This window comes from Phyllobates terribilis, unplaced genomic scaffold (assembly GCF_046119375.1).
Source record: "Phyllobates terribilis strain yellow unplaced genomic scaffold, ASM4611937v1 Scaffold_9__5_contigs__length_417890890, whole genome shotgun sequence".
NCBI classification, from domain to species: domain Eukaryota; kingdom Metazoa; phylum Chordata; class Amphibia; order Anura; family Dendrobatidae; genus Phyllobates; species Phyllobates terribilis.
Window position 1 is genome coordinate 375223527 of NW_027362769.1, and position 25563 is coordinate 375249089.

The window sequence follows — 25563 nt, forward strand, 5'->3', positions numbered from 1 at the left end:
TGTATGTTTTACCGTATAGATAAAAAAAGACGATTTTTAAGAAAAGACTAAATAGAATGAAATGTTCTCAATTCAGGGCAATGCCAAGAATGTGCAAGTTATACATACTTTTGCCACTATGTGCAAATGTGTTAAAGGGATAATGGAGCTAGACTTTGAACGCTTTAATGAGATGATGTCTGCTGATTAGTCATTCAGGGTCAATTGGAAATAATATCTTACTAATTATAGCATAGGTTCACTTTTATACACTGTCTTATTCTGCTGGTGGAGTCACTGTGCACATACTTTATATTACTGATCCTGAGTTACATCCTGTATTATACTCCAGAGCTGCACTCACTATTCTGCTGGTGCAGTCACTGTGTACATACATTACATTACTGATCCTGAGTTACATCCTGTATTATACTCCAGAGCTGCACTCACTATTCTGCTGGTGGAGTCACTGTGTACATACATTACATTACTGATCCTGAGTTACATCCTGTATTATACTCCAGAGCTGCACTCACTATTCTGCTGGTGGAGTCACTGTGTACATACATTACATTACTGATCCTGTACTGATCCTGAGTTACATCCTGTATTATACTCCAGAGCTGCACTCACTATTCTGCTGGTGGAGTCACTGTGTACATACAGGTACATCTCACTAAATTAGAATATCATCAAAAATTTAATTTATTTCAGTTCTTCAATACAAAACGTGAAACTCCTATATTATATAGAGTCATTACAAACAGAGTGATGTATTTCACGTGTTTATTTCTGTTAATGTTGATGATTATGGCTTACAGCCAATGAAAACACAGAAGTAATTATCTCAGTAAATTAGAATACTTTATAACAACAGCTTGAAAAATGATTTTAAAATCCGAAATGTTGTCCTACTGAAATGTATGTTCAGTAAATGCCCTCAATACTTGGTCGGTCTCCTTTTGCATCAATTACTGCATCAATGTGGCATGGAGGGATCAGCCTGTGGCGCTGCTGAGGTGTTATGGAAGCCCAGGTGGCTTTGATAGCAGCCTTCAGCTCGTCTGCATTGTTGGGTCTGGGGTCTCTCATCTTCCTCTTGACAATACCCCATAGATTCTCTATAATAGATTCTCTATGGGGTTAAGGTCAGGCGAGTTTGCTGCCAATCAAGCACAGTGATACTGTTGTTTGTAAACCAGGTATTGGTACTTTTGACAGAGTGGACAGGGGCCAAGTCCTGCTGGAGAATGACATTTCCATCTCCAAAAAGCTTGTCGGCAGAGGGAAGCATGAAGTGCTCTAAAATGTCCTGGTAGACGGCGGCGCTGAGTTTGGTCTTGATAAAACACAGTGGACCTACACCAGCAGATGACATGGCTCCCCAAACCATCACTGATTGTGGAAACTTCACACTAGACCTCCAGCAGCTTGGATCGTGGCCTCTCCACTCTTCCTCCAGACTCTGGGACCTTGATTATCAAATGAAATGCAAAATTTACTTTCATCTGAAAACAACACCTTGGACCCCTGAGAACAGTCCAGGTCTTTTCTCCTTGGTCCAGGTAAGATGCTTCTGGCGTTGTCTATTGGTCATGAGGGGCTTGACACAAGGAATGCGACACTTGTAGCCCATGTCCTGGATACGTCTGTGTGTGGTGGCTCTTGAAGCAATGACTCCAGCAGCAGTCCACTCCTTGTGAATCTCACCCAAATTTTTGAATGGCCTTTTCTTAACCCTTTCAAGGCTGCGGTTATCCCGGTGGCTTGTGCACCTTTTTCTACCACACTTTTTCCTTCCACTCAACTTTCCATTAATATGCTTGGATACAGCACTCTGTGAACAGCCAGCTTCTTTAGCAATGACCTTTTGTGGTTTACCCTCCTCGTGGAGTATGTCAATGACTGCCTTCTGGACATCTGTCAAGTCAGCAGTCTTCCCCATGATTGTGGAGCCTACTGAAACAGACTAAAGGGCCTTTTTAAACGATTAGGAAGCCTTTGGAGGTGTTTTTTGTTAATTATTCTAATTTACTGAGATAATGACTTTTGTGTTTTCATTGGCTGTAAACCATAATCATCAACATTAACAGAAATAAACACTTGAAATAGATCACTCTATTTGTAATGATTCTATATAATATAGGAGTTTCACTTTTTTGTATTGAAGAACTGAAATAAATTACATTTTTGATAATATTCTGATTTTGTGAGAAGCACCTGTACATTACATTACTGATCCCGAGCTACATCCTGTATTATTGTATTGATATTTCAATTTATTCTAACGCCCAACGCTCAGTGCAATGTTGATCATAGTCTGCCACCTAGTGGTGAAATACTAATAACGCAGAAAGAGTCATTTAAAAAATATGATCCCTCTTTAAAAATTTTTTTTGTAATTGCCACATATTTATTATATATGTAGATATATATTATTATATACGAGTTGCAGTGATATCTCCAGGAAGAAGATGTGAAGCTCCAGATGAGGGGTCTGGTCCCAAAACGCATCATGTCTCCTTCAGTCCAGGGTCTCTATATCTGCACCCCCGTATCACAGCGGCTCTGTCTCTGTCCTTTTTTCCTAATTGTGCATTGATTTGGGTTTCTTCAGGAAAATTGTAGATTTTTCCAGTAACCTCCGTGTCCTCCAGCTACAGCCGGGATGAAGAGCTCTGTAAAACGTGGTTCATTGTAAAAGGGGCGGCACCATTAAAAAGGAAATAGATTTGCTGATTGGTATAGATTGGAGAGCCATTACCGCAATGAGGGCAGAAAGGGAAGTCAGACACCAAAATGATCACACGTCACCCCCAAACCTGATCCCTACCTTCTTCCCATTTGTTGTGGTTCTGAATGTAATTTATTGCTCGCTGTTATCAGCCATGTCAGACCGGTGGAGAGACTGGAAGTTTACAGTAAAGGTAGGTACTGTGTAAAGAGTGAAACCCACATGTTGGGCTTAGATACACAGAAAGTATTATAACTCGTGTGTTACAGGAAGAATTGCACATGCTTAGATACATCAACTCAGCAGACTGACTTTTATAAGGCAGGCTTAGATATACCAGCATCAGCAAAATGTATCACACATGATAGCCTTAGATACACCAGCTCAGCAGACAGTATCACACATGATAGGCTTGGATACACCAGCTCAGCAGACAGTATCACACATGATAGCCTTAGATACACCAGCTCAGCAGACAGTATCACACATGATAGCCTTAGATACACCAGCTCAGCAGACAGTATCACACATGATAGGCTTGGATACACCAGCTCAGCAGACAGTATCACACAAGATAGGCTTGGATACAAGAGCTCAGCAGACAGTATCACACATGATAGGCTTGGATACACTAGCTCAGCAGACAGTATCACACAAGATAGGCTTGGATACAAGAGCTCAGCAGACAGTATCACACATAATAGGCTTGGATACAACAACTCAGCAGACAATATCACACATGGTAAGCTTGGATACACCAGCTTAGCAGCAGACAGTATCACACGATAGGCTTGGATACACCAGCTCAGCAGACAGTATCACACATGATAGGCTTGGATACACCACCTCACCAGACAGTATCACACACAAAAGGCTTAGATAAACCATCTCATCAGATAGTATTACACAACATAGGATTAGATACACAGCTCAGCACACAGTACCACATATGATAGGCTTGGATACACCAGCTCAACAGACAGTATCATACAAGGTGGGCTTGGATACATCAGCTTACCAGACAGTATCAAACAGAATACGCTTAGATACTCCATGTGTCACTGTGATGTGTGATTTATTGCAGAAGGTACTTTACAATGTTATTACACAGCGTTGTCCAGAACAGACCACGGCGGGATTGACCCTTATTATGCTGGATAGCCGATCATTACATACAGCAGCAGACTGGACTCATGGTCAGAGGTCTCCCAACCAAACCCGATCAGCAGTGATCGCTGAAGATCCTCCGTGCAGCCTCTCATTTGTGCTACAGTGGCCACTGCTGGTGGAATGTGGTATTACATGGTGTCCATTAAAATAAATGGGCGACCATATAATATATAGATGCAGAGAGATGGATGCTCTTTATTTCTCTCAACGCTTTAGTGAGAGACCCCCCATCACAGAGTCTACACCCCCTACTACAGAGTACGGCCAGTGGTTATAGCCATGAAAACAATCTCTTCGAGAACCATGGCAAACTTATTCCTTCAGTCCAGTGAATCCAAAATGAAAAATAAAAGCCAATCAGTCTTGATTTACAATCTCCTACCGTTTTAGCTCTGCAGTTCCAATGCAGACCTATGTGTTTCCACACTTATAGACTACAAACAGACCCCGTGTTGTTGGTAACTGCGCTCAGGAGGCAACAGAGTAAGTAACAGGTGCCTGCAGGATCAGACTACGCAGGATTTGTTTGTAGTCTGTAACCATGGAGACACATTAGTCTGCACAGGATCTGAAGGCACAAAACGGTAGGAGATTTTTAAAGACTTTTTTTTGCAAAGTGTCTTCTTTTCAGAAAACGCAAATTGTTGCAAAAGTCTGCATACCCTTAATATTATGCTTATGTAGTGATTCGCTTCCCTCCTTGGTGCAGTCTGGCATATTAATAGAGATAAATATATATATATTCTGTCTTTATCATGTTATATACACGAGTGATTATTGCAACAAATGGAACACATTCTGCATTTCTCAAGAGCACACGTTCCATAAAAAGGGCAACAAAAGTGCAACATGGGCCGGTAGTAATTATCCAGGCTTGGAGGTGGGGGGGTCCAATTCATAGCCCCCTCCTTGGGACAACTATATATTCTAAGAAAGCAAATCAGACATGGAAGCCGCTGCTGGTGAGAATGAGGAATCAAAAATCAGGAACCGCAAATTTGCCGGATCCAAGCCTGCAGGACATGTGAACGACCACCATCACTATCAACGGCTGAGATCCTACGTTGCGTGACTTTAAGACATCCTGTAGCCCTCGTCTTGTGAATTAAACTAGTGCTTGACATATGCCTCCCCTCCGCCATCTTTACCCTCATACACCCCTGTAACATAAAGCCAAGTGGAAGAAACAACACACACTGAATCACCCCAAACTACCAATCGAAGGGGTTGTCCATATTAGAGAACCTACAAATCCAGTACCCCATTAGGGAAATCTGAGATAATATGGCGGAGATCCGGATGTCTGTTGATCTGGAGGACCCGACATTTCCACATATTACATGGACAGTCAATTGATTTCAATGAGAATCTTGTAATACCTTTTTTCCCCTGCGGGAGAGCTGTGGTGGAGCTAAATACTTGATAGATTCCCACATTACTAGATTCTCACATTACTGGTATCTTAGTGATTGTCAATATATTTATAATCAGAAGTTCCTTCTAAGAAAAGGGATATCCAAAGTGGACTAAGACCTTAAAGGGGTTTTCTGGTGAAAACCAGTTAGAGATCAAAGAGGGTCCGACTATTAAGATCCGCACTAATTGGCAGATTTTTTTTTTTATCTCTGAAGAGGCACGTTAATACTCGTTAGAACTGAGCGGTACTGCGCAAGTCTGAGCGCCCCTCCAATAATTCTCTATGGGGCTGTCAGAAAAAGCCGAGTGCAGCACTAGGTAGCCCCATAGGGAACGAATGGAGCGTTGGTGGAGTATGTACATTCACAACCGCTGGGTGCGGATTACAGTAGTCGGACCCCCACTGATCAATAAGTAATCACAAGCTCACTACCGCTCCATTCAGACAGGGCATTTTGGGACCTTCGAACTCAAGATTGGTGAATGTTCCAGCAGTCGGACCCCAATGGATTATACATTTATCTCCTGATAAATATTACTTATAGGACAACCCCTTTAAGGAAGAACACACTTTATAGAATCGGCCTGGAGAGACCACCTCCACGATACCCTGTAGGTGTTGGGTGACCCTTCTTCAGGACGATCAGCTGAACATATAGGGTCCTCTTCCTTACAGTCCACCATTGGAGGAATTTTATTGGGGGCCATTATACCTAATATCCTGGTGTCTGACCGCGGCCGTGAAACCTGTTCCTGCCTTTTGACTCAGTTCAGGCGATTTTAAAAATCCGAGACTTCTAAGTATCTGACAAAGCAATCCTATATCATGACCTCAATTAAAAAAAAAAAAAAAAAACACCCCGACAATTGTTTTTAGACTGTTCACACAGAGCCGACACAAAACAGTGTAGAACCCTTGCAGTTTGAATCAGAGCCTATTGTGACGTCAGTGTGAACAGGGTTATATTCTTCGCCAGCTCTTGGAGATCTATACGTCCGCTGCGCTCGCTGAGCAGATTCTGCACGCTCACACAACATCCTTTTTACACATTCACTTGCACTCAGAAAGTCCATTTTTGGAGAAAGCAAAATTATGGGAGACGGTCAGACAGGACAAGGTGAAGTAATTGGGTCTCAGACTTGTGATAATCAAACGAAGAACAAAAAAGTGATCTGGAAGATTGAGCTGCGGAGATGGATTCAGTCTTTTGGCACCTTAAAATTGTCTTTCTCTTTGCGGATGGCGGCCATTGTCGAGATGGGGTTGTCTTCCCCTGCGTGCTGCTGTACTGACTTCTCCCTGTGGTTGGGGGTGCAAACAGAAAATCCAATCAGGAGACCAGTGTATAGCAAGACAAAAACTGAAATCGTAAAACTCTTGCTTCCTGCATCCACCACTAGAGGGAGCTTATAGAGTCCGATGTCTGCAAAGTATGCAGTGAGCTCCCTCTAGTGGTGACTGTAGGTAAGCAGAATTCTATCATATAACTGTCAATGCAGGGGTTTTGGAGCTCTGACACACAGTGCTTCAGTCCTGCCTGCAGTATCCCTTTAAATAGACATTTTCACCTACCTGACCCGCATGAAAGGGTTAAACGTTAACTCTTCGGACAGAGTGGAGGGGATGGTTGGTTCTCCATTGTTGTACGTCTCCTGAAAGGTAAAATAACCCAGAGCAGGTTCTTATACAGAGGAGTAGACATTCTGACAACTATTCAGACATCATACTGCTACATCTGACAGATCATTTCCAGAACGCTGAGCTCATACTGTCCGTCTCTGCAGGAAGGACAGTATCAATAAAGCTTTCAGGGAAAGCCCAAAAGTTTGGTTGCTAGGGACACACTGCCTATCAACAAGTGTTTTTTTTTATACAGGGTTGTCAGGCCATGTGTCTGTAGTAACCAGTCTGTCTTAGACTACCTATAGGCAGGGTGGGAGCTCTGATGGAGACTCAGTACTGCCCACCCCTCAGATACCACTTACTGCCATAAAAGTCTAGGGCTGGAAGCCTCATTAACGTCTCAAGGTCACACATGACGTTCCAGCAGGTGTAGATTATTGAGGACTATTGTGTTGAGGTCACGATGTGACCACATTAGATGTCTGTCTGCCTTGTAACTTTCTGTCCACTGCAAGTTGTCAAGTAAGTGTAATCCATTTCTAGTATCAGAGACATAGAGAGGGATTACGTGAATGGGGGGGCGCGGGTTTTGAACAATCTACAGCCAGCGGCGGCGGGTCTTGGCTGCTCTACAGCCAGCGGGGGCAGGTCTTGGCTGCTCATAGCCAGCGACGGAGGGTCTTGGCTGCTCATAGCCAGCGACGGAGGGTCTTGGCTGCTCTACAGCCAGTGGGGGCAGGTTTTGGCTGCTCATAGCCAGCGACGGAGGGTCTTGGCTGCTCATAGCCAGCGACGGAGGGTCTTGGCTGCTCATAGCCAGCGACGGAGGGTCTTGGCTGCTCATAGCCAGCGGCGGAGGGTCTTGGCTGCTCATAGCCAGCGGCGGAGGGTCTTGGCTGCTCATAGCCAGCGGCGGAGGGTCTTGGCTGCTCATAGCCAGCGGCGGAGGGTCTTGGCTGCTCATAGCCAGCGGCGGAGGGTTTTGGTCACTCTACAGCCAGCGCGGGCGGGTCTTCGTCACTCTACAGCCAGCGCGGGCGGGTCTTCGTCACTCTACAGCCAGCGCGGGCGGGTCTTCGTCACTCTACAGCCAGCGCGGGCGGGTCTTCGTCACTCTACAGCCAGCGCGGGCGGGTCTTCGTCACTCTACAGCCAGCGCGGGCGGGTCTTCGTCACTCTACAGCCAGCGCGGGCGGGTCTTCGTCACTCTACAGCCAGCGCGGGCGGGTCTTCGTCACTCTACAGCCAGCGCGGGCGGGTCTTCGTCACTCTACAGCCAGCGCGGGCGGGTCTTCGTCACTCTACAGCCAGCGCGGGCGGGTCTTCGTCACTCTACAGCCAGCGCGGGCGGGTCTTCGTCACTCTACAGCCAGCGCGGGCGGGTCTTCGTCACTCTACAGCCAGCGCGGGCGGGTCTTCGTCACTCTACAGCCAGCGCGGGCGGGTCTTCGTCACTCTACAGCCAGCGCGGGCGGGTCTTCGTCACTCTACAGCCAGCGCGGGCGGGTCTTCGTCACTCTACAGCCAGCGCGGGCGGGTCTTCGTCACTCTACAGCCAGCGCGGGCGGGTCTTCGTCACTCTACAGCCAGCGCGGGCGGGTCTTCGTCACTCTACAGCCAGCGCGGGCGGGTCTTCGTCACTCTACAGCCAGCGCGGGCGGGTCTTCGTCACTCTACAGCCAGCGCGGGCGGGTCTTCGTCACTCTACAGCCAGCGCGGGCGGGTCTTCGTCACTCTACAGCCAGCGCGGGCGGGTCTTCGTCACTCTACAGCCAGCGCGGGCGGGTCTTGGCTGCTCTATAGCCATTGGGGCAAGTCTCGCAAACTTTACAGCCAGCGGGGGCGGGTATTGGTTGCTCTACAGCCAGCGGGGGTAGGTCTTGGTCACTCTACAGCCAGAGTAGGCTCCTTTTGGTCACTCTACATCCAGCGGGGGCAGGTCTTGGTCATTTAACAGCCAGCAGTGGCAAGTCTCGGTAGCTCTACAGCCAGCAGGGCCGAGTCTTATTCACTCTACCGCCAGCGGGGGTCGGTCTTGGTCACTTTACAGCCAGCGGGGGCTGGTTTTGATCACTCTACATCCAGCGGGGGCTGGTTTTGATCACTTTACAGCCAGAGGGGGCTGGTTTTGATCACTCTACATCCAGCGGGGGCTGGTTTTGATCACTCTACATCCAGCGGGGGCTGGTTTTGATCACTCTACATCCAGCGGGGGCTGGTTTTGATCACTCTACATCCAGCGGGGGCTGGTTTTGATCACTCTACATCCAGCGGGGGCTGGTTTTGATCACTCTACATCCAGCGGGGGCTGGTTTTGATCACTCTACATCCAGCGGGGGCTGGTTTTGATCACTCTACATCCAGCGGGGGCTGGTTTTGATCACTCTACATCCAGCGGGGGCTGGTTTTGATCACTCTACATCCAGCGGGGGCTGGTTTTGATCACTCTACATCCAGCGGGGGCTGGCTTTGATCACTCTATAGCCAGTGGAGGCCGGTTTGGGTCACTTTACAGCCAGCTGGGGCTGGTTTTGATCACTCTACAACCAGCAAGGGGCAGGTCTTGGTCACTCTACAGGAAGTAAGGATGGGTTTTTGTCTACAAGAATATTAGGCTGGTCTTTGTCGTTCTATAAGAAGTTGGAGCTCCTACTCTCCTCTGTCAAACAGGCATAACAGGAAAACGGTCTTTCAGTTCAGTTCAGGACAGGCAAGTTATTGGATACTGTCAAAAGCAACGCATGCTGGGAGCTGGGAAGTGAGAGAAAGGACGTTCCAGCTCCTATAGTGCTGGCAAAATTCTTAAAAGGAGTGGATGCAAGTTACAGTGTGATAATTGAGACAGTTCCTGGACATACTGGTTTGTGCACCAAAAGCAGTTTTACCTTGTTGAGGGAGAATAAGATGATTATATAGCTTTTATGTGAAAGGACGCACGTTTAGTTTACAACAAATAAGGAGATCGTAATGCTACAGTGGTCAGTAATGGCTAGAAATCTCCGTCCTCCTTACTTTAGCCCAGGCGAGCTTCTGTTTGATGGACTCATTGTTGGGCTCCACGTGACGAGCAAACTTCAAGTTGTTGATTGTATATTCGTGTCCACAGTAGACTCTCTACAAGAGGGAGAGATAATATATTCATCATGGAAGGAAGAAAGTTCTACCAGTTCTAGAAACATAACATGAAAATGAGTCATTACTGTTTCTGGAGGAAGACGTCCCAATATTTCGATCAGAGCCTGGTACATCTCCTCTGCTGTCCCTTCAAAGAATTTCCCACAACCAGCCACAAAGAGGGTGTCCCCTAAGGAGAAGAGTGATGGAGATGTGAAAAGTAGAGAAGTCAGAGATGTGGTCACAGGACCTCTGGATGGTATATTAAGTGCTAGCCCGAGACCCTCTTCCTAAATGACCACTAGGAGTCGGCTCACCTGTAAAAACAGCCGGAGGCTCGGAGCTGTTGGGCTTCGTCACGTAGTAGCAGATATGCCCAGAAGTGTGACACGGGGTGTAAAGACACTTTACGTGAAGAGACCCCAGCTGATGACATACAAGAAGCAATAATTACATAGAGCTGAGTGTGGAGCAGAGTATACAGACAAGAGTATGGAGAAGCTGCTCAAGAAGAACCTCACCTGAAACGTTGTGAGATGGGACACCCTCTGGGTTAACGCTCCAACTCTGCTGTCTCCTCCATAGACTTTTAATCCCGAAACCATCTTGACAAGTTTCTCATTGCCGCCGGCATGGTCCCTTTGGAAATACAATACATCTTATAATTGGTGGATGTGTTCAGAATTAGCCAATCACATTTACCCTCATGTTACATAGTAGTCAGCAGATGGCTGCCATCATTTACAGTCATTGTGATTAACCCCGTAGAAAGTTTAGCTGATCTTGGAGGATTTAGTTGCATTTTTCAGCAAAACCCATAGAATGTCAACAGATGACAACACAGCAAAGGGATCACATCGTTGAAAGTTATCATTCGGGTGACGGATACATGTCCAAGGCATTAGATCTACCATGGATCATTGTGAAGACGTCATCAAAAAGTGGCTTAAATTTGGCACAACAGTAAAATTATCTAGAACTGGACGTCTGAAAAAAATTGCGGTAAAGACAAGAAGAAAAGGAGACTGCCAAGAGGCCTACAGCAACATTAAAGGAGCTGCAGAAATTTCTAACAAGTACTGGTTGTGTACTGCATGTGACAACAATCTCCCATATTCTTCATAAGTCGGCCTGTGGTCTATGCACCCCTTACAGATACACCCATGTGCTGAAGTAATCAAACCAGTACACTGAGTAACACTCTACCAGTGATGGTGCGTAGTGAGGACCGATGTGAGGTTCACTCCGTGTTTCTTCACTGCTTCAACGACCTATAAAGGAACCAAAAAATCTTAAATTAAAATTGCATATCTTTGACTTACAAGAAAAAACGTAGCCATGGTGTGCCAGCAAAGAGGCCAAAATCGCTTTGATTTGCAGGACGGATTTTAATATTGATAATGATTCTTTCTCCACTTATCAGCCACTTCTCCTCCTTCCCTTGAACTCATCATTCACTTTGAAAAAAGCTCAAATCAATCTTGGTCAAGACAAGACAGACTGCCAGCTCACTGAGGAATCAGATTATACCTGCCTATCGAAATCTTTGGTGGTGTGAGGAGAGGAATGATGGTTTTTAGTAAGTGTTTTGTCTCGCTCCAGAGCTAGATTTACAGCTGCACTGCTCAGTACTGCTGTATAATGTCTGAAAAAGGAGAAGTTAGCTACTTCCTTCCTCACTGATCTATACAGCATCTGAGGGTGACTGCTCTGGTCTGTCTATGGTAAACCTCACTCTTTACCTTTTGGGGCTGCACAGGGTCCACAATGGCGGCCTCTTTGGTCTCCTCGTCAATCAGGAGGTACATATAGTTGTCCGTGAGGGCCGGAAGGAGCTCAATCTTCATGATGCTCTGATCAATCAGTTTGGTCTTTCGGAAATCTGACTCTTGTGCTTTTTTGATGCTGCTGGTCCCTAACCGAGCAAAGCCTGGATGGCGAGGAGAGGAAGAGAACGATCTGTGATTATAATCCTAATTCAGCAGAAACAGTCGGAGAATTAATGGAAAAATCCAGAGACCCCACAATGGTGAGCCCTCCACACAGATCGGGATGTGACCGGTGGATTTCATCCATGCTGTCAGCACATTTTTCCTTTTCTCTGTTTTGGCTGATGAAACGGATTTACACCAGGGTCAGTGATGATGCCCACCATAGACATCAGTCTCAAATACAGCACAGGTGTATATGCTGATAATCCGGGGTCCGGACAATAAAACTGCTACATATTAATAGCTAAAATGTGAAAAACTTTTTGTGTCATAGTAACATTTCAAAACTTATAGTTATATCCCAGGCTACAGCTGTATTAGTTTCTATTGATGCTCGAGTAGGAGGAAAAGCTACTTCCTCTCTCATGGGGGGCTGTACTGGGACGTATTCCAGCATTCCATACTATGTACCTGCTCTGCCTGATATATCTCTGATAATAAGAAATGTATGCTGGGTCGCTGCTACCAGATCACACGTGAATGACCGGTAGAGAAGAGAGAGGGAGAGGAGCCATGTGTGACCGGGTGACCTGTAAGAGCCAATAGGGCTGACAATAACATCTGCTAGAGAGACACTTACTGCCCCAGAAACTGACCGAAAAGTGTAACTAACAAACTGTTTCTCCCAGCTGAGGGTTTGTTACAACTGGAAAATTGGCAATTATATGGCCACAAAGAAAATGGGCACATATATAGGACATAGGAAAATGGGCACATATATGGGATATAGGAAAATGGGTAAATATGGGAAATAGGAAAATGTGCCTATATATGGGCGACACAGGAAAATGGGCAACTACATGGCGACACAGGAAAATGGACACATATATAGTAACACGGGCACATATATAGAAAACAGGAAAATGGGCACATATATGGGATATAGGAAAATGGACACATACAGTATATGAGAAATAGGAAAATGGATACATATTTAGGCAATAGGAATATATATGTGTAATAGGAAAATGGGCACATGCATGGCAACACAGGAAAATGGGTAATTAGTAAGTTACAATGTGTCAGTGCGGCCACTGGAGCCCTGACTGTTTAGGAGGCTAGACAGGATTCAATTGTAACAAAACCTCACCTATGAGGAGTTTTAGGTTATGGCAGCAGATATTTTTTTAGCCTTGGGATGTAAACTATAATCTTCTTCTTTCCCAGCAGTAAGCAGAGATCTAGAAATTGTTGAGAAACTGAAACACCAAGTTGTAAAACTAGAACGTTCATAGGGCGACCGGCGCGGGCACAAAGGTTGTTTGCACCAGAAAATGCCATGTCATGATGACAGCTCGGCTTTACTGTACGCTTGGTCCAAACACACAAAAACACGTACAGATGTAGCAGAGCCGAGTTTGCTGTTTACTACTGAGACTTGCTGTCACAATCTTTTCATCTGGCATTTGACACTGGTATCTGATAGTCCGGCACTTTTACCAGCACAGACATGTTATACCAACAGGAGATAAAATATAGTACAAATCTTTCTTAGATTTGTATTATTTCGGACATTAAGTCCGCCGGCGTGAGATGCGCCAAATTCACTAACAGGTGTAGGTTACAGGCGCTCGGTGCGTCTTCATTTACGAAACTTTAGTGGCAAAAATGATGATAAATTTGTCGCCCGCTCTGAGCCGCGTCCCTCTTGGCTAAACTTCACTCACTTTACAAAATGTTGGCGTACCTGGCTGGGACCTTTTAAAAACATCAAAAGTAGCAAAAGTTCTGTGCAGCTTTCAACAAGTTTCACAAAAATGTTGCAATATTTCGAACTATTTTTTTCTGGCAGAATTCTGGCAAAATCTGTGAACACGGCGCTCGCGGTGATGTCAGCAGCCCCAGGATGCCTCATGTCAGCAGCGACACGTCTTCTGCACACAGTCACAGAAGTACAACCTCCTCCTACACTGGGAACTATTGGTCATGGGAGAAGGGCACATGCAAGGCAACATAGAAAAATGGGCACACAAGGTGCCAAAAAAGAGAAAATGGCTACAGAAATGACGACACGGGAAAATGGGCACATGTAGTGCAATACAGGAAAATGGGCACATATAGGGCGACACGGGAAAATGAGCGCATATAGGGCGACGCGGGAAAATGAGCGCATATAGGGCGACGCGGGAAAATGGGCCCATATAGGGCGACGCGGGAAAATGGGCCCATATAGGGCGACGCGGGAAAATGGGCCCATATAGGGCGACGCGGGAAAATGGGAACATATAGGGCGACGCGGGAAAATGGGCGCATATCGGGCGACGCGGGAAAATGGGCGCATATCGGGCGACACGGGAAAATGGGCGCATATCGGGCGACACAGGAAAATGGGCGCATATCGGGCGACACGGGAAAATGGACGCATATCGGGCGACAAGGGAAAATGGGCGCATATCGGGCGACACGGGAAAATGGGCGCATATCGGGCGACACGGGAAAATGGGCGCATATAGTGCAATACAGAAAAATAGGAACAGTTAGGGCGACAAGGAAAAATGAGCACATGTAGGGAGACACAAAAAAATGGGAACATATAGGGCGACACGGGAAAATGGGCCCATATAGGGCGACACGGGAAAATGGGCCCATATAGGGCGACACGGGAAAATGGGCCCATATAGGGCGACACGGGAAAATGGGCCCATATAGGGCGACACGGGAAAATGGGCCCATATAGGGCGACACGGGAAAATGGGCCCATATAGGGCGACACGGGAAAATGGGCCCATATAGGGCGACACGGGAAAATGGGCCCATATAGGGCGACACGGGAAAATGGGCCCATATAGGGCGACACGGGAAAATGGGCCCATATAGGGCGACACGGGAAAATGGGCCCATATAGGGCGACACGGGAAAATGGGCCCATATAGGGCGACACGGGAAAATGGGCCCATATAGGGCGACACGGGAAAATGGGCCCATATAGGGCTACACGGGAAAATGGGCCCATATAGGGCGACAAGGAAAAATGGTGCTGCGGTGTGTGCAGTGCAGGGCTCCTGATTTAATACTGTTTCCATCCGCGGCTTCTGGCATCTCGGTTGCTGCCTATGCAGAGCGCTGTAACCGATGATAAACTCGTCTCTGTTGCTGCGCTCTGCATAGGCAGTGCCCTCATTGCTCCGCTCCTCATCCCCTTTGGCACTGCTTGGAGGCTTCTGATACACTCTGACGAGGGTCATTATGTACCGCAGCCGCCTCCGCACTGCTCCAGCAGAGCCTCAGTAATGTAATGGCCGTATATCCTGACCTTCCTTTTGGGGCACTTTCTTCCCCCTTTAGTCATCATGGTCATGCGACAACTATCTAAAGTTGTCAGCCTCTCACTATCTGCTATACCTTTGCTTGCTGTCAGTGAATGGACACATTCTTGAGGCAAAAGTAATCCCCCAGGCCCAGGGTAAGAACACAAGTCACACCACAGTGGGACAATGCTAATGATCACCTCTCCATACATTATAAGCACAGGCTGGGCGTGCTGCCCCCTCTGTGCCCACATACCCACTCTGCAGCCAGCCGCAGCTCCCAGGAAGGACAGTGCGCACCACAGCCTCCTACTGCACCCAAACATCATCCTGCTGAGGGGGCTGGCTGCTCAGTTCACTCACTGCAGGGCAGGGCCGCGCACCATTACCTGCTGACAGCCAGCCAATCAGCGCTAAGCACGGCGCGACGCCAACCAGCGGACGCCGCCAACCAACGTGTGACGCAACCACGTCCAAAACAGAGCAGCCAATCACGAACGGACACTGAAAAAACAACAAGCAATTAAAAAGCAGTAGTCACGATGAGCTGGCAACCATTGATGTTGATGGAAAATGCCCTCAAAAGTAGTAGCGTTATTTTCTGTACATACTAGGCGCCATTACAACGCTGGACTGGAACACGAGTGAAGCCCACATTACTACAACAAATACCTGTTATATACGAAGAAAGGGAAACTGCCCTTATTGAAGATGGCGGATAGGTCGTTAAGGGATGGGCACAACGAACCAATAAAAGCCGAGGGGGTCGATGCTGTGTGAACCAATCAGCTTTCTCTTTGCCTTGTCAGCTGGCAAAGTGGCTGGCTACCTGTAACCCAGGATAGAGCGGCCAAACTCCAGAGGCCACGTCTGGGAGGACAAAAAGGGAGGAGAGACCACCGGCCACCACCATATTTGCACTAACCGGTATTTTTGGCGTCCTATGATTGGGCAGGAGTGGGGAGGGTCGTTGGTGACGTCCCGCGACTGCTTGTAGACGCTGCAGAATGTCTGAGGCGTCATATGGAGGTTTAATGAGCTCCCTCTAGTGGTGATATTAGGAATTGACATTCTTTTTACATAGGCAAAGTTCAGCTGCAAGACATTCTGTGATTTTGTCTCTGGCAGCTTTTTTTTTTTTTTAACCAGTTCCCTCAATGAACTGTCAGATCCCGCAGAAGGCAGTGTATGGTAACAGCCGAACAACACAACCTCTGCAAGTTTTGCACAACTATAACTGCCAACATTCCCTGGTACAGACCCCTTTTAAGAATGTGAAAACTGTTAGGCTATGTGCCCACGATGCAGAAATGCTCTGGATTTTTTTTGAGCATTTCTGCTCTCCCTGCAAAAAAAACGCATGCGGATTGTACATGCGTTTTCCTGCCAGGGACATGCGGATGTGAAGCCTTCTTCACTTGCATTTCTGCATGCGGGTTGACAAGCGCTTTCCAAACGATTTTAGCATCACTTGGAAAGTGCTTGACAACTTGGTCACACTATATAAATACATGCAAACAGCATGGATTTATATAGTGTGACCTTAAAGAATGGTAAAAAATAATAAGTAAATCTATACTTACCTTCTGATGGCCCCCGGTGTCTTTTTCCGATGCGTCTCGGCTTGTCAGCAGCTCGCGGTACACTGAAGGACCTGCCGACGTCAGTGGTCGCGTGACCCGTCACATGACTAAATGACGTCATGGCAGGTCCTTGAGTCTACCGCGAGCTGCCGGGAAGCCAAGACAGACACCGGGGGCCATCAGAAGGTAAGTATAATGTTTATTTTTTTTATTCTTTTTTTTACAGGTACTATGGTAGAGTCTCCTGTCCTCCACACCCGGGTACCATCCGCACATTGAAACGCATGGATTCTGCATGTACAGATGCAGTGATGCGGATTCCATGTGTTCCAATGCAAGTCAAAGCGGCGAAAACGCAGCACTTCCGCAAAATAATTGGTAGTGCTGGTATTTTTCCGCAATGATAACACGCAGCGGAAATTTCCGCAGCATGTGCACAGCACATGCGGATTATCATTGGGGAACATGGCAGGCCTTCTACCATGCGTTTTTTAAGCGTTTCTGCAGCAGAATTGCCGCTGCGGAAATGCTTAAACGCATCGTGGACACACAGCCTTTATATCTTACTTCTAGGCTCAGCTGAGATATAAGGCCTTGAAGTTACAGGCCCAGAGCCTGAGGCGGCACTACTGAGAGGCATGCTACTGACTATCTCAGTAGTGCTGTTGGGCAGGGAGCAGGGATGAGCTGCGTCCTCTGCTGACACTGAGCACACTTCTGCGTAACGCTTGGCATCTCCCATTTAAGCCCCATTGTTCAGATCCCACTGATGACCCTTCTCAAATGTCTCCATGACCCGAACAAGGAGACATTATTCTGCTGTGATGTTATATTTCTCCCCCCCGCACAGGTGGATGGAGCATGAAGGTGAAGGTCATATCCATCTTGGACGATAATTACATGTATGTCATTATGGAGGAACATACAAGTGACGCCATTGTGGTCGACGCATCTGTGGCTAAAAAAAGTAAGAAAAACCTAAAATACTCGATGCCTAATGTGTGAGTGGAAATTAGGCTTTTTTTTTGCCCTTGGCAACTAATCAGAGGCCATGTTTTATTTTTCCTTTACCTATCAAAAATTGGTCAAGCACTTATAGTAACCAAACAGGGCTGACCTTTAACTTCTGAAAGGAAAAATAAAATGTGATTTCTGGTTTCTATGAATGCTTGACCAATCAGAGACCATGTTTCATTTTTACGTTGCTGTTCAAAATTGAAAGGTGAGCTCTGATTAGTTACTATGGGCAACAAAATGCTGAACCGCTCCATGTTGAACCTACTAGATTTTCTTTAGAAAAATGGGGTAAAATGTTATAGCAGAATACCAGTATGCAAAACTGTAGGGCGGAACCATCGAATAAAAACGGTGGGCTTCATAGATGTGTCCTTAATGGCAAATATGACTAATTATTTAGCAGCATGGGGCATGTTGTGGTGGCCATTTTGGTTGGCTTAGATCGTGGCTGTTTAGCCTCATCAATTACCTACAACGGCATTAAAGTGATGCGTTCTCCCTAGCGCACTGATTTCAAGGGCACATTGCCCTGTGGCATAATAGTGGCACTGCCAATGGGTTGCCGTGGCAGGCATGGGACAACTAAAGGTCCTGCTGTTATCCTCTTTATATATTTGGGGGTGGGGGGCTTCATAGGATCACGTAAACTATATAGTGTAAGCAATCAACCAGAAGTGTGATAAAAAAAACAAAAACCCAATTAAAAGGGGGGGGGGGGGGGGTATTTTTTATGAAACAAATCACATTTCTGTATATTTTTTTTTTTAAATAAAAATATACAGTACAGACCAAAAGTTTGGACACACCTCATTTAAAGATTTTTCTGTATTTTCATGACTATGAAAATTGTACATTCACAATGAAGGCATCAAAACTATGAATTAACACATGTGGAATTATATACTTAACAAAAAAGTGTGAAACAACTGAAAATATGTCTTATATTCTAGGTTCTTCAAAGTAGCCACCTTTTGCTTTGATGACTGCTTTGCACACTCTTGGCATTCTCTTGATGAGCTTCAAGAGGTAGTCACCGGAAATGGTCTTCCAACAATCTTGAAGGAGTTCCCAGAGATGCTTAGCACTTGTTGGCCCTTTTGCCTTCACTCTGCGGTCCAGCTCACCCCAAACCATCTCGATTGGGTTCAGGTCTGGTGACTGTGGAGGCCAGGTCATCTGGCGTAGCACCCCATCACTGTCCCTCTTGGTCAAATAGCCCTTACACAGCCTGGAGGTGTGTTTGGGGTCATTGTCCTGTTGAAAAATAAATGATGGTCCAACTAAACGCAAACCGGATGGAATAGCATGCCGCTGCAAGATGCTGTGGTAGCCATGCTGGTTCAGTATGCCTTCAATTTTGAATAAATCCCCAACAGTGTCACCAGCAAAGCACCCCCACACCATCACACCTCCTCCACCATGCTTCACGGTGGGAACCAGGCATGTAGAGTCCATCCGTTCACCTTTTCTGCGTCGCACAAAGACACGGTGGTTGGAACCAAAGATCTCAAATTTGGACTCATCAGACCAAAGCACAGATTTCCACTGGTCTAATGTCCATTCCTTGTGTTCTTTAGCCCAAACAAGTCTCTTCTGCTTGCTGCCTGTCCTTAGCAGTGGTTTCCTAGCAGCTATTTTACCATGAAGGCCTGCTGCACAAAGTCTCCTCTTAACAGTTGTTGTAGAGATGTGTCTGCTGCTAGAACTCTGTGTGGCATTGACCTGGTTTCTAATCTGAGCTGCTGTTAACCTGCGATTTCTGAAGCTGGTGACACGGATAAACTTATCCTCAGAAGCAGAGGTGACTCTTGGTCTTCCTTTCCTGGGGCGGTCCTCATGTGAGCCAGTTTCTTTGTAGCGCTTGATGGTTTTTGCAACTGCACTTGGGGACACTTTCAAAGTTTGCCCATTTTTTCGCACTGACTGACCTTCATTTCTTAAAGTAATAATGGCCACTCGTTTTTCTTTACCTAGCTGCTTTTTTCTTGCCATAATACAAATTCTAACAGTCTATTCAGTAGGACTATCAGCTGTGTATCCACCTGACTTCTGCACAACACAACTGATGGTCCCAACCCCATTTATAAGGCAAGAAATCCCACTTAATAAACCTGCAGGGCACGCCTGTGAAGTGAAAACCATTTCCGGTGACTACCTCTTGAAGCTCATCAAGAGAATGCCAAGAGTGTGCAAAGCAGTCATCAAAGCAAAAGGTGGCTACTTTGAAGAACCTAGAATATAAGACATATTTTCAGTTGTTTCACACTTTTTTGTTAAGCATATAATTCCACATGTGTTAATTCATAGTTTTGATGCCTTCAGTGTGAATGTACAATTTTCATAGTCATGAAAATACAGAAAAATCCTTAAATGAGAAGGTGTGTCCAAACTTTTGGTCTGTACTGTATATATTTTTTTAATACAGAAATTTGCTAAAAATGGTAATTTAAACATTTATTTAATATAAATAATTAAATTATTAATTAAACCAACGTTCCTTGATTTAGTTAATATTGGTTTAATTTTTTATTTAAATTTTAACATTTGTTTGAATACATACAGCAAGTGTAGAATAATTTATTTTTTGTTTCAATACCTTTTTTTTTCTTTTTTTCTTGCCATTATATGATAAAATGAATAGTATCATTCAGAACTACAAGTCATCCCGCAAACAAGCCCCCATATGGGTAGATCTATGGGAAAAATAATAAAAGCGCAAAAATTGCCCGTGTACTGTAAAAGGGGTTAACACTATAGGTTACGGCTCATTACATGTCTGTTGTAGTGAAGTTCTTCAATCAGTTCTTCTGGGAAAAGTATGAATGGATCAACAGGGCGTTACCAATTCCTCTTGTCAAAGAGGGGTGTCCTTAATTTGTCTGGCGCTGGTATCGTTGTACATTTCCAAGGGGAGTAACAGAGGAACGGCAACACGGAAGAGAATCAGTTTTTATTTATTTTTTACCCACTTTGATCAGGGAACACCTAATTTAAATTTGGAGGACATGTCTGAGTTGGGGAAGTGGTGGCGCTCATTTCTAGGGTGATAATAATGCCTTACTTTACCTGCAGCTGATTGACATTGTGCGAAGAGACAAAGTGAACCTGAAGGCTGTACTAAGCACACACCACTACCTGTAAGTATCAGTGTGGCGGGCGAGAATCCCACCAATGGTGACACTAATCTGCTGGGGGTCTCCCCAATACAGCACCAAACCCATTTGTGTCACATCGATTTATTTATTTATTTTCTTAAAGGGACCATACGTGGGGAAATGTGGAGCTCGTCCAACAGTTACACTGACCGATCAGGAATGGCGCAGACGAGCGGGTCGGGGGATTATCGCACAAAGTCATTCACGACCAAATTTTAAAGGTAAAAACTGGACTGATACACTGTAGCAAAACTGCAGCAGGACTTTGCTGAGACTTATCTCCGCCTCTGAATGTCAGTGAAATGTCTCCACAGTTCGGGAGCATAAATGTCAAATGTCTTCTCACCCCGTGTCACACGTTGGGTCACGTCTGCTCCTACATGTGGGAGGACGTATGTCTGGATCACCCGGCGCTGTTCTCATGTGCTTTAGGTTACTGGCTGCAGAGCGCTCACCGGCTCGTGCAAAACTACAACTGTCAACATGCTACGTCAACCACAGTGGTAGTTTAATAGTTATGTCATGTAGCCTGGAAAATCTCCACATTAGATTTTGCACAAAAGTTCAGTGACTTTTTTTTTTTTTTCAATTTCTCTCCACCAGGTGACACCTTATTTGTCGGAGGCTGTGGACAATTCTTTGAAGGAACTGCTGAGCAAATGTACAAAAACTTGATAGAAACTTTGGGTTCACTGCCCCCCAAGACAGTGCATCACATCAACAAGCTGTGGTTATGTAATGAGTGAGTGCAGCTCTGGAGTATAATACAAGATGTAACTCAGGATCAGTAATGTAATGTATGTACACAGTGACTGCACCAGCAGAATAGTGAGTGCAGCTCTGGAGTATAATACAGGATGTAACTCAGGATCAGTACAGGATCTGTAATGTATGTATACAGTGACTGCACCAGCAGAATAGTGAGCGCAGCTCTGATCAGCTGTTGCTCACTGTGGTGATTGTGGGTGTGGTGGCTGCAGATCCTGCTGTGCGCTCCAGAGCTCTGAGAACCAACACCTCTCCACCTGGGGATATGCTCTCTCTCCTACCCAGGGAGGGAGTCGGTTTCCTGGGATGAGTGATGGAACCAAGTCTCAAGCTTCTACTTCCCGAACCAGGCCGGCGGGGGGCAGGAGAAACCAGCAACCGGCCTGCACATCGGAGGACTTGGGGGTGAGACGCTCCACCAGGAGTCGCAGCAATGTGTCTCCTACCCCTCCTCCCCCCGGGACTGTGGAGACTCCAAGAAGCCGCAAGGCTTCCAGCATGGAGGTAATGCCTGACAGCATGCATGATGGTGCTCCTTCCGGAGGAAAGCTGAGTGCTCACGGAGGTGAGGCCGACCTCACTGAGGAGGAGGGTTGGGCGATTCAAAGTCCCCGGGAGTCTGTGTCCACCTATGCCTCCTGGGTCATGAGCCACCTCCGTGAGTATGAAGATGCAAGTAAGCTCGTCAGGGGGCTTCGGGAGGAGCTGCGCTGCACAAGCGCCAAAGCTGTGGGAGCCTCCAAATCGAGGAAGGCTCAACTCCATGTGGAGGTAAAGAGGCTCACCAGTGAGATTAATGTGCTGGAACTAAGGAAAGCTACCATCAGAGAGCAGAGTGGTCCATTCAAGGAAAAACGAAATAATGAAGACTGATTCAGAGAAATGGCTGATAACCGAGAGCAAAGGCAGATGGGGCTGCAGCCTGAGAGCCAGGTGGATGATGAGTGATGATGACCAGCGAAGGCCCCACCTGCAGCCTGCAAAGTCATCCGCAGGACACGTGCAGCGAGCTCCCTGCAGGACAGGCGACAATGACATCCGGTCGCAGTTCTGCCGGCTCTGGGGGGGAAGAGCAGCGGCCAGGGAGGGGCGCTGATGTTGGAGATAAAGCTCCTGGAGTCCCCAGTGTGCCTCCAAAACTTCCATCTTGGTGACGATCTACCAGAAGAGGCACCTGGGGGCCACAAAAAGGCTAAGAAGACCAAGCCAAAGCTGCAGGAAGCGGTAAACTATGTATATGCCCCCCTCCCTGTACCCACTGAGTCGGCGGCAGGCTCAGCTCTCTGTATAAGCCTCGTTGCCCATCCCAGCCCGGGTTCTGCTGTGGAACCGGTGCAAGGGCGCAGGGAGATTACACAGCGTGGTAGTGAAGCACAGAGCTCCGGCTCTACTTGTAGTAGTGGGGACGCAGCAGGAAGTGCATCAGCCGAGAGGCTGGAGAGTGAGGGCGGCGGGCATTCGGTCAGGCCACGATGCTGTGGTGTGCTCCTCAGTGGGAGGGGGAGCAGCCCATTGTCGCGGGCAGCTCCGGTAGCATCGGCGCCTCTGAATGCTGTTGCCGCTGATCACTTAGTTGAGAAGCGGCGGCAGTGTGAGGGGGGGGGGGGGAGCTGTTGAGGCTGAGCGTTCCAGTCCTCCCACGAAAGTGCTATTTTGTGTTGACGTCACTGTTCCGGAGGATCCTGATGCTAGAGATCAGCGGCGCATTATACCGAATGCCAAACAGAAATTGCAGACTGATGTGGAGGGCACACATAAGACCAGGGGTGAGGTTGCCTTCAGTTCTATGGAGGTGACTGACCCCTTGTGCCTGATGATGCTGAGGTCAAAATGTCATCCACCATTGTTACTGGTCCAGCAGGAATGAATGTGGTGGTGGGTGTGAATGAGGCCAATTCATTGTCTAGTGGGGCTGATGTAGTCACTGGTCCGGTTGCCCCCGCCGGTGGTGGCAACGCCTGTCCAGAGTTATGCCAGTGTCACCTCCGGGGCAAATGGGGCATCCTCCTCCTAGTCTCCGGGCTTTAGGAACGGTATGTTGCAACGGCGCCTTCTGGAGGCTCTAAAGAAGGGGTAGAAATCACTAATGGTAGCGGGTCGAGAGGTTGATATATCCTTCTGGATAGAGAGGCATGGCCTCGGGGCCTTCCGAGAGCAAAAAGGGGGGGATACAGTGTGGTCCCTCCCAACAGCCGGGCCAGCGAGTGTGCGTAGGAATGTGGTCCGTCTTTGGTGGAGGGGCAGTGATGCATGTCCTCCAAGGTCTAAAGTTGTGGAGCTCCTGCTGAGGATGGGCTTCAAGGCAATTGACATCTACGCCTTGATACATCGGCCGGAGGGGCTTGACCTCTTCTGGACGAATTATGAGTTGGCAAAACCAAATCAAGAAAGTGACCGTGATGACTCGTAATGAGTCACTTTCTTGTTATGACATCATGACGTGGCTTGGTCGGTATGGAGAGGTGGTGGAGATGCCAAAGAAAAATCGCGATGAGTTTGGTATCTGGTCAGGGGCCTGGACGTTTATGGTAAAACTTAAGCGTTCAGGTGGTACGATTGCCCACATTCCATCATCTGCCTTCCTGGGTAGGGATCGTATCCTGGTCTTCTACCAGGGGCAACCGAAGCTCTGTCACAGGTGCGGCGACCCCACACACTTCAGTGCAAACTGCACTGTACAGAAATGTGCGTTGTGTGGGGGGGTCGGCCATCTTGCTGCCTCTTGTGTGGAGGTTAGGTGCCAACTGTGTGGTGAGCTAGGTCACCCATTCAGCCGTTGTCCTCGCTCCTTCGCTAATACAGTCGAGACCCCGGTGGGAGAAAGCCGTGAGGCCGATTCTGCTGGGGAGGGGACTAGCAGGGGTGGGGGAGCTGAGGGGCCAGGGAAGAAAAGCAATAACAAGACGCCTGCCCAGCTGAGGCATCTAGACAAGCGCAGACAGGAGAGGGAGCGGGGCGAGCCCCGGGCTACTGGGGCGGCCCCTGTCCTGGACGCCAGTGTTGCTGCTGAGGCCCTGAGGGATGATGAGTTAGATGAGGAGGTCAGGAGAATCCACAGGGAGGAAACCGCCTCTGCCTCAGAATCCTCCCATTATGAAAGTATGGATGAGGATAATAAGCGGTGGCTAGAGGACAAGCGTAAGCTCGGCACCAAAAAGAAGAGAAAGAAGGGAGATAAAACATCTTCTCCCGCTCTGACCAAGGTACCTAAGGAAGGTAAAACTGACTCCCCTCTAGTTGGTCTTTCTAACCGGTTCCAAGCCCTTGATAACATCTCTTCTTCTGAAGAGGAGGCTGAGGGTGAGGCTTTGGCATAGCTTACAGGGGGCGCCGAGTCTCCTTCTCCTGGGGATGCAAGGTCCTTGGGGGGAGGGACTGGCCCAGAGTCCGTAGACGAGGACAAGAAAAGAAGGAAAAATGTGGGAATGGACACCTCTGTATCATTAAAGAGGGGGAAGGATTCCTCATCTGACGCAGAGGATAAGGGGAGTGGGAAGAAGAAAGCCATCTAACTCAATCACCAGTGATGGCGGTACCCACTCCGTTGACGCTGGCGTCCATTAATGTCACCAGCATTAAGTCAAATATGGCTAGATTTGTGGCCTTTGATTTTCTCAGCCGGGTTGAAGCTGACATTTTCTTTTTGCAACAGACCAGACTACCAAATATGGCAGAGGTGTTTATCGCTAAGAGGGAGTGGAGACTCTGGCCCTCCTATTGGTCTCTTGTGGCCGAGCTGTATAGCGGAGTGGCGGTCCTTTTTA

General features: G+C 47.1%; 1 protein-coding gene and 1 pseudogene across 5 annotated transcripts; one reads left to right on the forward strand and one right to left on the reverse strand.

The window, feature by feature from the left end:
- Positions 1–2369: 2369 nt before the first annotated feature.
- Positions 2370–16322, reverse strand: LOC141162369 (hydroxyacylglutathione hydrolase, mitochondrial). Of its 5 annotated transcripts, XR_012250766.1 has the most exons (11): positions 15533–15667; positions 11780–11967; positions 11244–11308; positions 10559–10676; positions 10355–10463; positions 10124–10227; positions 9936–10037; positions 6873–6952; positions 6515–6599; positions 2813–2913; positions 2370–2657 (listed from the first exon to the last, which is right to left on the reverse strand). XR_012250766.1 is itself a non-coding variant. In XM_073648415.1 (10 exons), the coding sequence occupies exons 2-10, from the start codon at positions 11882–11884 to the stop codon at positions 2637–2639; spliced, it is 789 nt and encodes a 262-aa protein (XP_073504516.1). In that variant the 5' UTR covers positions 11885–11967; positions 16202–16322; the 3' UTR covers positions 2370–2636. The 5 variants fall into 5 exon arrangements, 4 of the variants coding, with proteins under 4 accessions (XP_073504516.1, XP_073504518.1, XP_073504515.1 ...); XM_073648415.1 differs by lacking the exons at positions 2813–2913; positions 15533–15667 and adding an exon at positions 16202–16322; XM_073648417.1 differs by lacking the exon at positions 2813–2913 and having other exon boundaries at positions 15666–15686.
- Positions 16044–25563, forward strand: part of LOC141162371 (hydroxyacylglutathione hydrolase-like protein) — a 35734-nt pseudogene continuing 26214 nt past the window's right edge.

Bases quoted from the DNA above. Each gene is read 5' to 3' on its own strand.
- LOC141162369 (XM_073648414.1), bottom strand. From the start codon at position 15,605: ATGATGTTTGGGTGCAGTAGGAGGCTGTGGTGCGCACTGTCCTTCCTG. The intron at 11,309-11,779 runs GTAAAGAGTGAG...GTTCCTTTATAG, and splicing joins ACCCTGTGCAGCCCCAAAAG to GTCGTTGAAGCAGTGAAGAA. The intron at 2,658-6,514 runs GTGCCAAAAGAC...CACGTTTTACAG, and splicing joins AAGAGAAAGACAATTTTAAG to AGCTCTTCATCCCGGCTGTA.